Source organism: Perca fluviatilis, chromosome 12, assembly GCF_010015445.1.
Source record: "Perca fluviatilis chromosome 12, GENO_Pfluv_1.0, whole genome shotgun sequence".
NCBI lineage: Eukaryota > Metazoa > Chordata > Actinopteri > Perciformes > Percidae > Perca > Perca fluviatilis.
Genome location: NC_053123.1, coordinates 9,684,934 through 9,699,523, shown reverse-complemented (window position 1 = coordinate 9,699,523; position 14,590 = coordinate 9,684,934). Strand labels below are relative to the sequence as shown.

At 40.8% G+C, this 14,590-nt stretch overlaps 1 protein-coding gene across 4 annotated transcripts in view; it reads left to right on the top strand.

Annotated features, from left to right (window-relative positions):
• Positions 1-14,590, top strand: part of pard3bb (par-3 family cell polarity regulator beta b) — a 248,643-nt gene that overhangs the window by 73,860 nt on the left and 160,193 nt on the right. For all 4 annotated transcript variants that reach the window (XM_039817957.1, XM_039817956.1, XM_039817958.1 and 1 more), the window contains one exon: positions 6,152-6,231. In XM_039817957.1, coding sequence (XP_039673891.1) covers positions 6,152-6,231 — 80 coding nt within the window. The remainder of the gene's footprint in view (positions 1-6,151; positions 6,232-14,590) is intronic.

The window sequence follows — 14,590 nt, the reverse complement described above, 5'->3', positions numbered from 1 at the left end:
CCACATGTGTGTTGAAGTGGTAAATGACACTGACTACTGTCAATAAAGAAATTTTTCTTTCTGTTTTTCTCTCTCCTTTTCCTCATACATAATTTTCTAAGTTGCTGTCAGCCTTAATTTTGTCTCCTTTCTTACTCACATACACTCACACTCCAGTCACTTGCTCATAGGTCTGTCTCTTCTCAACCAGCTAGGTTCAGATGGAGGTAATGGCTCTGGGTAATTGTTCAAATTGTCACTTGGCCTTTTGGTGAGAGCGACGAGGGGAAGAAAGTACTCTTCTTGCAGTAATTGTCTGTCCTTCTTCTCCCTATGTCTCTTCTCCTACTCTCTGTCCCCTCTCTTTATTTAATTTCAATCCAAAAAGATTTACTGGTGCAGCTCCTCTGTTCTAAATGCCAGGCACAAATGAGTACAGCAAGCCACAAAATCACTCTGTCTTTCCCTCTCTCTCTCTTTTTTTTTTTTTCTCCCTCTTTTTTTTTTTTTTTTTTTTCTCCCCCCCCCCCACACACACACACACAGACACACACACACACACACATATGCTTGCAGGTTAATAACAATGTGTTAATCAGGCTGGGAGTATTTGTTCTTAACACAGAATACTACTGGGGCTAATAAGGCCGTACAGCACTTATTTATAATGATACACCTGTGTGTGTGTGTGTGTGTGTGTGTGTGTGTGTGTGTGTTTCATGTGTTTGCTTGTGTCATTCCCTTTGTGCTCTCAGTGAAGCAAGTTTGTATCCCTGTACCATGTGCAGATGTGCAGGGTCTTTATATGCAAGTGTCTGTTCTTTTGTTTTTGCACCTTTTCTGTTCCTCTTTGTGCTTTTACCCCAATGCATTCAAACTACTATTTTGTGTGTGTGTGTGTGAGTGTGTGTGTGTGTGTGTGTGTGTGTGTGTGTGTGTGTGTGTCTTTAAAATATCATTCATTCGATCTACTTCACACTTGGCTTCCTGGGTACCCAATGAACTTGGGGTTTGGAATTTGGAGCAGTTTAGACAGTGTTGGATATTGTATAATAATAAACTGTGCATAAAACTCATCGGCCACACAATAAAGGTTGAGGAAAAAAAACAAACGCTGCCATCGCTGCCAACAATGGCCTGTGTTGACCCTTCACAATAAAAGCCAAGCTTAAATTTACTCTGAGCATTTTGCTCAGGTGAAACTTACTAGAAAAAGCATTTTTTTGACCGCACCGCCATCATTAAACAATATGGTTGACATAAAAGACAACACTAAAATGTAGTTTAAACAAAAACTTTCTTAATTTTCATTGCCTTCAAAGTTTTCTTGCCCCCCTATCTTTCTCAAGCACACACACACACACACACACACACACACACACACACACACACACACACACACACACACACACACACACACACACACACACACACACACACACACACACACACACACACACACACACACACACTCTGGAACCAGCTGAGTCCGTCTCTGTACTTGGGTTCGGTTGTAGTAGTTGATTAACGCAGAATTTTTCTGATTGGCTCTCATAACAGGCCGAATTGCGCAGTGCCATGAGTCCATGAGGCAAATGTCTGTGATTACTCCGCATTTAAATTGTGATATTTTGTAGGTAAAATCTGAGTAGTACTACAATGGTTTCCTCTGAAGAAGTATACAGTAAGTCATTAGTATACAGTGGGGTTACAAAATAAGTACTGTGGGGGCTTTCTGTAAGTTATTTTGGGGTACAATGTTCTAGAGAAAGCTACAGGCAGCAATACCACAGGCCAAGCAATCAGCCTGTTCCAAACAGTCACATTTTGAACAGGCACTGCACTAGTGTGTACAATTAGAGAACAGAACTCATATTCCTGAATCTGACAGGTAACAATGCAGTAACATAACAGGAAGTTGCTGTTTTCACTGAGTTGTACTAATGATGCTTGAAGGAAGTAGATGTCGTGCTTATGGTATGATCATCATTTGACCAAAAAGCAAAATATAAAAACATGACTCATTGTCAGTGTGTCATTTGTCCTCAAGCTGATATAATATACAAATAAATTAGTTCTGTAAAGAAGTTAAGAGTTTTAGCCATTGTTATTATTAAAAAATTAACTTGATTACAAATTAGTGTTATCTTACATTCTCAATAGTCTTTGTTTTTTTTCCCTGCTCAGACCTCTGGCCCTCTGACATGTTATTTATCAAAACTTTTACTTCAATTCATCAACCATCCCCAAAGAGATATTTTAAGATAGATTGCCTTAGTTTTATCACTCTCTCTCTCTCTCTCTCTCTCTCACACTCACACACACACACACACACACACACACACACACACACACACACACACACACACACACACACACACACACACACACACACACACACACATTCACATTCCACCATGCATTACTATTAATTTATCATACTCACTCTGGGAGCATTTTCAGGGAACACTTAGCTTGATTGGTTATTCAGTAATTAGTAATATCACTAATAGTTCACTTTTTTTTAAATCTGCTTTTAGCAATCATTAGATTGGACTGAGAAGACTAAATGCTTGCCACCCATTTATTATAAGCATAGTTATTCAAGGTAGGATTATCCGTCATTGAGTTAAAATGGAAATTCTGCTTCTCTATCCTCCAGTTTTTGGAGGGCCGCTAATGCTCACAAATATCGATTGAGCTGTCCAAGGTCGGCAGACTAATGTATTTATTTTTTCCACCTGCATCAGGTCTTTTTAAATCATTATTTCTACTGAGCTTCTCGTGTCTAAAATAATCTTTCTTTATGGGGCTGTTTGTGGTACTTTACATTTTGTAAAATTATTAATTATTGAAATCCATGATTGACTGGCAGTTCTGATCAACATTGAAAGATACTCATATTTTGTTACTCATACATTACGTATTGCCAAGATATTGTTAGTATTATGTAATTTTGCTTATTCATTAAAATAGCCATTGTTGTGGTATTGGCTCTTTGTCCAATGTGTTTTATTGCTAGAAGTTGAGATGACTAGTTAGAGATAAATAATATAATATAATTAAATAAGAAACTTAGAGAAAGTTGAGCAAAAACAATAAAGAACAAGCCACTTTTTTTGCTTTATTATCTATGATATTGTAAGGTTAAAATGAATAATGAGACACATTTATTTGTTCAGAGTCATTTACTTGTTCTAAATTACCCTTTGATAAGTAACATACATTGCTGGCCTTTTTAATTAATATGTCAGAGAGAGAGCGAGAGAGAGAGAGAGAGAGAGAGAGAGAGAGAGAGAGACTATTTGTACGTGTTGTTATTAAATGAGACATACAATTAAGCACCAAAGACATTGCAATTAATGTACGAGTGGTTGTTGTTATGACAAAGAGGTTAGGATAATTAATGTTACCTGTCATCCTGTTAGTAATTAAGCTCACATGACAGCATCTGCAGCTAGGCCAGACTAATTGATTTCCAAGCCACCAAACCCCAAACATATGGTTACAGTTTCTGCAGTCTGTCATTCACTGTTGAGTCTCATCTCACCTTCATCCAAGTCTTCTCATCAGCCACTGTCTCTGATTCCTTTTTTCACATCTTCAGCTGTTGTTTTCCAGAGCCAGCGTGAATCTCTTCAGCTCTCTGACATTTTCTCTCTTCATTACTCATCTGTCTGGCTCTCATCTCTCTCTCTCTTTGCTTTCTTCTCCCCTTCTCTGACAGGTGGTGTATGTCATATGGCAATAGGGTGAGAGGTCGAAGGTGAAAGGTCATGTTAAGAGTCCATTAGTGCCTACCACTAACATTGAGCCTTATTGACCTGTGTCTATTTGTCTGCATATGCTCACACAAACACATGCACTCAGAGTGCACGCCTAAACTCAGATATCCACATATGAGCATGCAGACACATATGCAGATTAGGACTAAATGGTAATTATGATTATTTTGCCAGATATTCTGATACAATGATCAAGAAGAGTTCAATTAATTTACGATTGGAGGCAATTTCAAAGTAAAGTGTACAAAGGACAATTTTAATTTAGAAATAAAATAAATTGAAATCAAGCTTTTGAAGGCAACCAGAGTCGACAAGGGTATTTTATTATTTGGCTCTTTTATCAACATTCTTGTATTGTTTTTGTTTTTTTTAAATGTAGCACACATTCTTTTAAAACACAGCCAAGAAAACTCTTTATGTACAATTTATTTCAACAAAAAAATGCATGTGTATACATTATTGATGTTGCAATCCTAATGCATATGATTTTGGTTTGAGTAAAATATACATACAGCATCATATACATCAATAGCAAAATTGTTGTTTAACTAATATTTCTGTACTTAGCTGCCAAGCCCAAAACTGTACGACACCAGCAAGTCGAGTGGCCGCGGCTAATCCTGACATGGCTGTGACCTTAGCAGGAAAGAGAGGGCATATTTTTAATATTATTTGTGCTACGTGCCGGTAATGGTTCAATGGAGCTGTAGTTTTTGTTTGCTAACAATGTAATTGTTTTTTAACTTTGGAAAAGTCATGAATGGTTTATATTCTAATTCCAAGTTAGTTCAAGTTCTTTTTTAGCTTAGACCTATGGACAGTTAAGTCCAGGAACACGCTTTACGTTTTCAAAAAGATAAAAGCACCCCTTAATGATTTTGCTATGAGTAGAAAAACAGCTGGCCTAGAGGTGACATCAGGACGTTGGGTCCCTATTGACCAATTAAATCAATACTTCTCCTTCACAAACTAAAAACTGAAAAACATAAGTTAATTGTCCAAAAGTGTTATGTGCTTTACATTTCTGTTTTGTCTGATTGTATTAAACTGTACAGATATTCATGATACAGTGTTATCTCCGTGAACTCCCAAACATATGCAGCAGTGATACGTTGTTGCCAAAGCTCATGTATGCGGCCATTCACACAAGAATGTGTACCCACAGACACTGTCACATGTTGAGTATTATATGATTCATCATAGCTATACCGTTGGGCATATAACCTTGTCCCTATGGAGCTCACCTCTCATACACACATACACACAAACTTCATGCAAGCCCTATGTCATTGTATTAAGTAATTATTACAGCTCCCTTGGCTCACATATTCCCTCTTTTTTTTCTCACACCTCTCTATCTCTCTTCGTCTCAGTTGCTATGCCTATTGACAGTGTTATTTATTACTGCTTGGCAACACTGTCTTCTTGCCTTCACATATTAATTGCTATTTGTACATCATCCATCCATCAATTTAGTAGCTCCTTCAGTCATCACTTCACTCATCAATTCATTCATTCCCTTTGTGTTTTCCCCTGTCTTTCAAATTGCAACACCTTCTTGTTGAGCTCAGACTTTTGTATTGGGTGTAGTTCATTAAAAGCCACTGATGTTAAAACCACTGATTGGTCAGAGAAATTCCTCACTATTGTGACACGGGGCATCCTGCACAAACCTGACATTTTTAAAGGAATACGCCACCGTTGTATAGCCAGAAATACGGTCTACCCTGGCTGTAGATAGGTGGGCCAATGCATTTTTTGTCTCAGTGCAAGTAATTAGGTTGTTTTTTTGTCTTTTTTTTGGCTCACTTTTACTCACAACATGCTAACCGGCAACATAGGATTCCATTCACTATGCAAGCTAACTAGCGGCGGCGCTGCTGGTGTTGCACCGGACTAAAAAAATGCGTTGGTCCACCTATCTACAGCTAGGGGAGACCATGATGAGCCCTATTTCAACAAACGGTGGCGTATCCATTTAAATAACCAATCTACTTTCAATAGCGACCCTAATTTTTTTTTCTCCACTCGACCCAGATTTTACACCGTACACTAATAATAATAATAATAATAATAATACATTTTATTTATATAGCGCTTTACATGGTACTCAAAGACTCTTTACAGTTAAACCAGCACATGTAGCACATTAAAAACAGATAAGCAATAAAAACAACACATAAAACAAGCATGAGAGTGACATAAGAGATTTATTAGTTTATCCATCCAAATGTCTGTCAACATTTACGTTATCTCTCTTTCTTCTTTTTTTCCAGCTGTGATGTCTTACACTATAGGAGCAGATTATACAGTATGTGCTGTTGGAGCTTGTTCTGTTCTTTTTGTTGTCTGTCTGACTGATAACAGTCTGTGTGTTTTCTCTGCAGACAGCCAGTCCTGCTGCAGCCGCTGTGGAGAGGCCAGCAGGGGTAGACCGACCTCAAGGCAAACAAACCTTCAATGGCAGGTCAGTGTGTTTGTAACGCTGTACTGTAGTCCACCTATTTATGATGTGTACTGTAATTGTGAGGATAGCTTTTGCACTTGCTTGCTTATCTACATTCATGTTTATTGATGTTCATGTGAGTGTTTGTGTCCTACTTTCCCTTCATTAAAGCTGTATCCTAATCTAGATCAAGGCCCTTACAGATATAGTTAGTGTAAAGAAGTCCCATCATTATCCCACTACAAAACACTGCAAAAACATGGTGTCTCACACACACACACACACACACACACACACACACACACACACACACACACACACACACACACACACACACACACACACACACACACACACACACACACACACACAGTCTACGCACAAGCACGTAGACTGCCATACACATATAGTCTAAAAAAATAAACCGCTACAAACACACTTGCAATGGCTTTTTTTCTTTTTACAGGCAGACATAACTGAATGCAGAACACACATGTAAACACTAATGAGGGCTGCTTAATGAAGTGGTAGGGGTGCAGAATGCCCTATGTCTCCTGTGGGCCTTGTGAGCATATGTGGGTGTGCTTATTTTGCCAGTGTGTTGGGGTAGGCTAATGCATTCTTACACAGAGTGAGGATATAGTTTTACCATACATGTAACAAACATGTAGAACAATGTACTAGGTTCCTATGAATCTGTTTATGAATATGGCTTTAATCAGATGTTCAGACGGATGACTAGTACCAAACCATTCCTTTTTCCATTTTAGCGTCCTCCAGCATTTAGCCTCAAATCTCATAATGCATAACATGATACACCATTTCCTAAATATGTGGCCTTTGCTATGTAGTGTTTTTCTTTCACTTAATATTATAGCCTAATATTATATTTAATAAAAAAGTAATCATTTTATTCTGTCAGTTTTAGCCTGAGAATAATGCAATTAAACGGAGGCATATTTTATGAACCAAATTAAGACTACTTTATTAATCCCCTTGAGGAAATCCAATTTTTCCACTCTATTGTTCTTTTTGTCTTGTACACGTACATAGTGTGAAAGTAAACGCATCCAAAATGTTTACCACAACCACGCATTGCATGTCTATGCAACTAAACTAAATATGGAGGTTGAACCAGGAAATAGTAGAACGTAACAATACCAAAAAGTCGCAGTATGATGATATTACGATAAAAAGTCCATGATATGTATCACGATATTAAAAAACAAAGATAAATGAAGATTTTTTAAATATGTACTTTTATAAAATGATCCAATGTGTACAGCATTTTTTATTCTCATACAATTTGTTTTTCCTTTTAACTTAAAGTGATTCTGCTTTCCTTGTTTAATAAAATGTAAAAAGTAGCCAGCCATGATCTAAGCATGTGCCAAAAAGGCATACATTTCCTTTGGAATTTAATGATTGAAGATTGCAGGGATATTTATATTTGTAAGCACTGGCCCACTGCCCCTAAATTCGTTGGCCAAAGTTCATTTTTGGTGGACCAAATGTACACTTTAACAAAACAGAAAGGGCAATTTACTCTAGCTGAACACACTACTACCCTACCTTAACTGTGACACTATTAAATGAAAAGACATTAAGAATGAAAATGTACATTATTGATTCATTATTGAAAAACTTAAGGTCTGTGTAAACACACTTGCTCATAGTCTCTTAGTTTTCTTTTAAAGAAACCCAGTGTGGGAACAATTGATGGATGAGCAAGTCAGAGAGAGAGGCGCTCACCAGACTCAAAACACACAAGCACTAGTTTTATTTTGACCAAGTGAAAAGTGAGAAATTTAACAGCCACTGTTCATTTCAACTCAAAATCAAAGTAAGATGATTTTTGCTTATGTCAAGGCAATGCAGATGATAAGTATTTTTTTCATAGAAGCGATCTCCACATCTGCTATCACATCTGTATATCTCTCATCCAAGTGAGGGAGCGGTAACGTAGCGTGTGTCTCAGAGATGAAATTAGCGTTGATGTAAAAATGCAAATAAATCAGCGAATGCACAGGCAATTAAGTGATATCCCCGCAGTTGTGGTCTTCAAATAAATTACAGAATCCCCTTTGTCCGAGAACAAAATGCGGTCGATTCCGTGACGAGACTGAGTACCACAACCTGCACCAACACAGCTCCGCCGCCCTGAAGTGCTCGCAGGCTGGGTTGAGACCGTAAACACAGACGGGGGAAGAGAGGAAGGCTTACTGCTGCACATCAGCTTTAAAAGTTGATAGGTCTCCACAATCTCAACTTCAATTTCTTACGCGCAAAAGATGACGGGACTCTGTCTTCTTAACTACTCTGATTGCTTCTTCTGCTGTTCAAACAAAAACCATACCATTTTTTAAGGATATATATACAAGGAGAGTTAGTAAAACACAGCTATACTAGTGAAACAATAACCATGTAATATCGTTGTATGTTACGTCACTCCCACGACCATATTAAGACATTTATTTTTGCGATATCCAGACATTTTATTTATCGTTACTAGGGATGCACCGAATCCAGATTTTTGGGGTTCCGCCGAATACCGAATCCATTGGTTAAGATTCTGCCGAATCCGAAACCGAATACCAGATTCTCCCATCCTCAGTCCATTAACACAGTAAACACATTAATGAAGTAAACAACGTCCACAGCCTCTAAAATAGTTAAACTTAACAACTTAATGTTGAATTCACACGCACTTTTCACATCGTAGGAAAGCACATTGCTATCGCCAGATGAGTGACAATTTTGTTTGGCAAATTTTCGCTAACCAGTGCATGATGAAGGCGTGTTGGGTGGGTGAAATTAGAAAGCTAACGTTAGCTAACGAGCAGCAGCCGGCCGTTCGGTCGCTCCGCTCCCACTGTAGGGAGACCAATTTGCAGAGAGAACAGCTGACGGCCCGGGAGAGGCACTGTCTGGTTAACACAAGTTTTTAGCTGTGACTGTCCTTCCTTTGCTGTACCTGAAGTTGCTGCATTTTGGCTGCTGTCTGTAGATTCCTTCATGCACATTTTGTATTCTTTCATACACAAATGTTTTAACAGCGGCAATGTTGTGTATTATTTAGGGTCTTTGCTACCACGAGATATATCGGCATTGCAAATTGAACATGTAGCTTGACTTGAATCGTACTGCCAAACAACACTTTTTCTGCTCACGAGTTCCATTTTCACGTTCTCACAGCCTACTGCATTGAACGCTCCACCTACATAAACACCTTCCGTAATCAACGGTGGCGTTTTACGTCGACCAGCGGGCGCGTAGTGCAAGCGTAGGGGTTCGGTTCGGTGGAAAAAAATTCTAAGGTTCAACAGAAACCGAACCCTGTCAAAAAGCCCAATATTTGGCTGAATCCGAAGCCGAATCCTGGATTTGGTGCATCTCTAATCGTTCCATCCCGAGGAAGTAGCCTTGCAATATTTAATGCAATTTTTCTAAAACAAAATGTTTTAACTCACCAGTAAGTGGTTAAGATAATATGGATAATATGCTGATTTGTTTACCATTTTTAATTGTGTGAGTTTGTGTTTTTTCCCTGCAATGTTGAAAAGAATCATGATAATTGTGATGGGACCCTAAAAACATTATGTCCCCACAGGAAATAACAAAATGTTATTCTTCCTCCTTTACTTGATGTTCCCCGAAGGTCTCTCTCGGAGCGAATAGATACGGAGTTGTCCTCTAAAAAACATACAAAACCAAGGTGCCCACACATCCAGACCAAGGCCAATCGTTGCAGTAGCATGACTAATACGAAACCAAGGCTGTGAATGGGTCAGTTGTAAATTTGAAAAAATGTCTCTTACGTCATTGATCAATGTGCCGCTGTGTCTGACAACATTGACCTCTGTTAATGGAAAGTGTATTGCTCTTTTTTTGAACTCAACAGGTCAGTATGAGCGTGCATTTAATCCCCAGTTAACTCATGGATACTTAAACAAAATAATATGTAGTTAACCTGTAAAGAGGAAATGTAAGGAGAGAGAAGCTCATGAGAGTGTGATGTGGAGAGAATAATGTCTGACCTCAGCCTTCGCTGTTTGAGCCGCTCTCAGTAGCAACCATCTGCAACCACGGAGCACAGACCGAGATTAGATCATACACACACACACACACACACACACACACACACACACACACACACACACACTCCTATACACTCATATCTATCGTACACTACATACAGACACTCTCCATGCAAGGTCTAGGTACTAGGGGTGGGAGATATTGACAAAAATTAATATCTCGATATTGTTTTTCAATATCTCGATATTGATATTCAGACGATATTTTTGAAATCCTTCAAAGAAATGTGTGCAAACTGGCAAAGAAGGTCCAGTTGGTCTTTTGACTTGCTGCATTTGACCTATTATTGTATAGAATTACAAGTACATAGGGGTGGGCGATATGGACAAAAAATAATATCGATATTTTTTCAGATTTTGACGATAATGATAATTAGACGATATCCTCTAAAAATGTGTTTTTAAAAGTCTGGGTTACTTAATCACTGATGATAATAATGGGCACAATGTTGAATGAAAACCGTTCTTATTTATTTTCTTTAAAATGTAAGTATTCAAGTAAAAACAATTCAAAGACAAAATACTAATACTATACTAATACTAACTGAACTAGTGTAGGAAAATTGAACTCTGAGTACACATTCAGTTGTACACCTCTGCTGTAATGTAAAGTGTGCAGCATACAAGCAAGATGAAATCATAATAATAATAAAGGGCTCTGTTCTGTAACATATTGCACTCAACCATGTCCTTATTGGAAGCAGTCCTGGAGCTGGGATAGGGCCGTGTCAGGCCAGGTTCTGATAGTCCTTCTACCTGGCTGTATAGTCCTTCTGACCGGGATGTATGCTGGGATCAGGAGTAGTTGGATGTGATCTGACTGGCCCAGGTGAGGGAGAGGAGCAGTTCTGTGTGCTTTCTTGATCTTAGAGTATACATGGTCTAGTGTGTTCTTCCCTCTAGTAGCACAATCTACATGCTGGAAAAAAGCTGGGGAGTACAGACTTTAAGGACGCCTTGTTTAAGTCCCCTGTATCCCCTCCAGGTGATTGCGCTGCAGTTTGTTCACTATGGTTAGCAGTGAGCCAAACTTGTGCTAACGTTAGCATCGGGGGCTATGTAGACGGCAGTGTGCTGTTTTCGTAGTAAATAAAATGGCCTGTATATTACCGACAAGGCTCCAGGTCACGTGAGCCGTGCTGGGCAACGATCCTGCAACGATCCTGCGGTCGGTACTCCATTCATTATGCACAAAAACGCAGTCCTTCGCTCCACCTCTGTTATTTTCTCATCCTGCCGGTAGCTAGCTTGGCGTGCTAGCGCCGACAACAACCTGGAGCGCCCGGTCTGGCTATGTCCTCCGGGATGTTATGAGCCACCTGGAAGGCTCTCGTAACGGCTGTGTTGTATCGTATTCCTGTATTGATTAGTTCAGTGTGGCTGTACTCGTATAAATATACACAGAGAGGAGAGCTAGTAGCCGCTGCACAATAGCGCGCCGCCATCTTTGTTGACATGAGTGAATGTGTAGCGTTCCAATCGGTTCCAATGCATGTTTTGAAGTGTTTTTTTCTAAGTAATTTAAATACTCGATAATGTCAATTTGCACATCGTTAACACAACAATGACGATATTATCCATCCATCCATCCATCCATCTTTGCCCGCTTATCCGGTATCGGGTCGCGGCGGGAGCAGCTCCAGCAGGGGACCCCAAACTTCCCTTTCCCGAGCCACATTAACCAGCTCTGACTGGGGGATCCCGAGGTGTTCCCAGGCCAGGTTGGAGATATAATCCCTCCACCTAGTCCTGGGTCTTGCCCGATGCCTCCTCCCAGCTGGACGTGCCTGGAACACCTCCCTAGGGAGGCGCCCAGGGGGCATCCTTACCAGATGCCCGAACCACCTCAACTGGCTCCTTTCGACGCGAAGGAGCAGCGGCTCTACTCCGAGCTCCTCACGGATGACTGAGCTTCTCACCCTATCTCTAAGGGAGACGCCAGCCACCCTCCTGAGGAAACCCATTTCGGCCGCTTGTACCCTGGATCTCATTCTTTCGTTCATGACCCAGCCTTCATGACCATAGGTGAGGGTAGGAACGAAAACTGCCCGGTAGATCGAGAGCTTTGCCTTCTGGCTCAGCTCTCTTTTCGTCACAACGGTGCGATAAATTGAATGTAATACCGCACCTGCTGCACCGATTCTCCGACCAATCTCCCGCTCCATTGTCCCCTCACTCGCGAACAAGACCCCAAGGTATTTGAACTCCTTCACTTGGGGTAAGGACTCATTCCCTACCTGAAGTAGGCACTCCATCGGTTTTCTGCTGAGAACCATGGCCTCAGATTTAGAGGTGCTGATCCTCATCCCAGCCGCTTCACACTCGGCTGCGAACCGATCCATTGAGTGCTGAAGGTCACAGGCCGATGATGCCATCAGGACCACATCATCTGCAAAAGAGCAGTGATGAGATCCCCAGCCCACCGAACTGCAACCCCTCCTCATCCCGACTACGCCTTGATATCCTGTCCATAAATATTACAAACAGGATTGGTGACAAAGCGCAGCCCTGGCGGAGGCCAACCCTCACCTGAAACGAGTCCGACTTACTGCCGAGAACCCGGACACAGCTCTCACTTTGGTCGTACAGAGATTGGATGGCCCTGAGAAGAGACCCCCTCACCCCATACTCCCGCAGTACCTCCCACAGTATCTCCCGGGGCACCCGGTCATACGCCTTTTCTAGATCCACGAAACACACGTAGACCGGATGGGCATACTCCCAGGCTCCCTCCAGGATCCTTGCGAGAGTGAAGATCTGGTCCGTTGTTCCACGACCAGGACGGAATCCGCATTGTTCCTTTTCAACCTGAGGTTCGACTATCAGCCGAACCCTCCTTTCCAGCACCTTGGAGTAGACTTTACCAGGGAGGCTGAGAAGTGTGATACCCCTGTAATTGGCACACACCCTCTGGTCCCCCTTTTGAAAAGGGGAACCACCACCCCAGTCTGCCACTCCTCTGGCACTGTCCCAGACTTCCACGCTATGTTGAAGAGGCGTGTCAACCAGGACAGCCCCTCCACACCCAGAGCCTTGAGCATTTCTGGACGGATCTCATCAATCCCAGGGGCTTTGCCACTGTGGAGTTGTTTGACTACATCAGTGACTTCTGCCTGGGAAATTGACAACGATCCCCCATCATCCTCCAGCTCTGCCTCTAACATAGAGGGCGTATTAGTCAGATTCAGGAGTTCCTCAAAGTGCTCCTTCCACCGCCCTAAACGATATATATATCGCACACCCCTACTAGGTACTAACTGAATTTGTTGCGCCTTTCTGTTGCGTTGTCATGATCAAATTATTTACTGTTGGACACAACCCTGTCACCTGAATTATTGATAAGAAACAATTTCAGATTAAAATAACTAAATGTGAACATCTGAATGGAAGTGGATCGGACATATTGTTTTTATCTTAGTTTTATCGCACCTTAGGGTACTATACAGTTCAATGCAGTGGACATAAAGGTCATTATTCAGGACGCACACATTTGTTTCATTTTCATTTTTGCACATATCATCTCATGTACAAATAATCTCACACACACAAACCATCTCAGCTGTGAGTAATGTAAAACTGATGTAATGGTTTTTGTGGTCGCCGGGGAAACGATCCTTGAAATTGCAAAAAAAAGTCCAAAATGAGTAGAGGAATGCTGCCATAAATATTGGAACAGCAAAGCATACGTTAAGTGTGTGTGTGTGTGTGTGTGTGTGTGTGTGTGTGTGTGTGTGTGTGTGTGTGTGTGTGTGTGTGTGTGTGTGTGTGTGTGTGTGTGTGTGTGTTTGGCTCTGTATGAGTTTCTGTTGCTGTGTATTTGTACTCACATAGTGGTCCTCCCTGTGTGTGTGTGTGTGTGTGTGTGCGTATGTGTGTGTGTCTTTGCGTGCGCCTTGTGTATAGCTACACCTATAAAAAACAGGAATGGCTCATCATAATTTTAACCACACAGCACGGTCACCGGAAAACTCATTACCTTTGAATCAAAATGAGCTTTTTATACAGGGAAACAGATTTACTGTGAATTGGTTTATTGAAATAGCATTGCCATCATACTATATTTCTTTGTGAAATAAGGCACTGTATTGGAGGTGTTTTAGAAGCTAGGAGGTGAAAAGGTGAATGGGTTTCACTGGATGCACACGACAAACTGTGGAAGGGGACAGAACACTTCTATTCATTAAATGTGAGCTTCCCTGTTGTGACGGTTTTAAGATACTTGGGTCTGCATCCATTCATCTATCCATCTCTTTCTTCCTTTCCTCTATTCTTGTTTCTTCCCT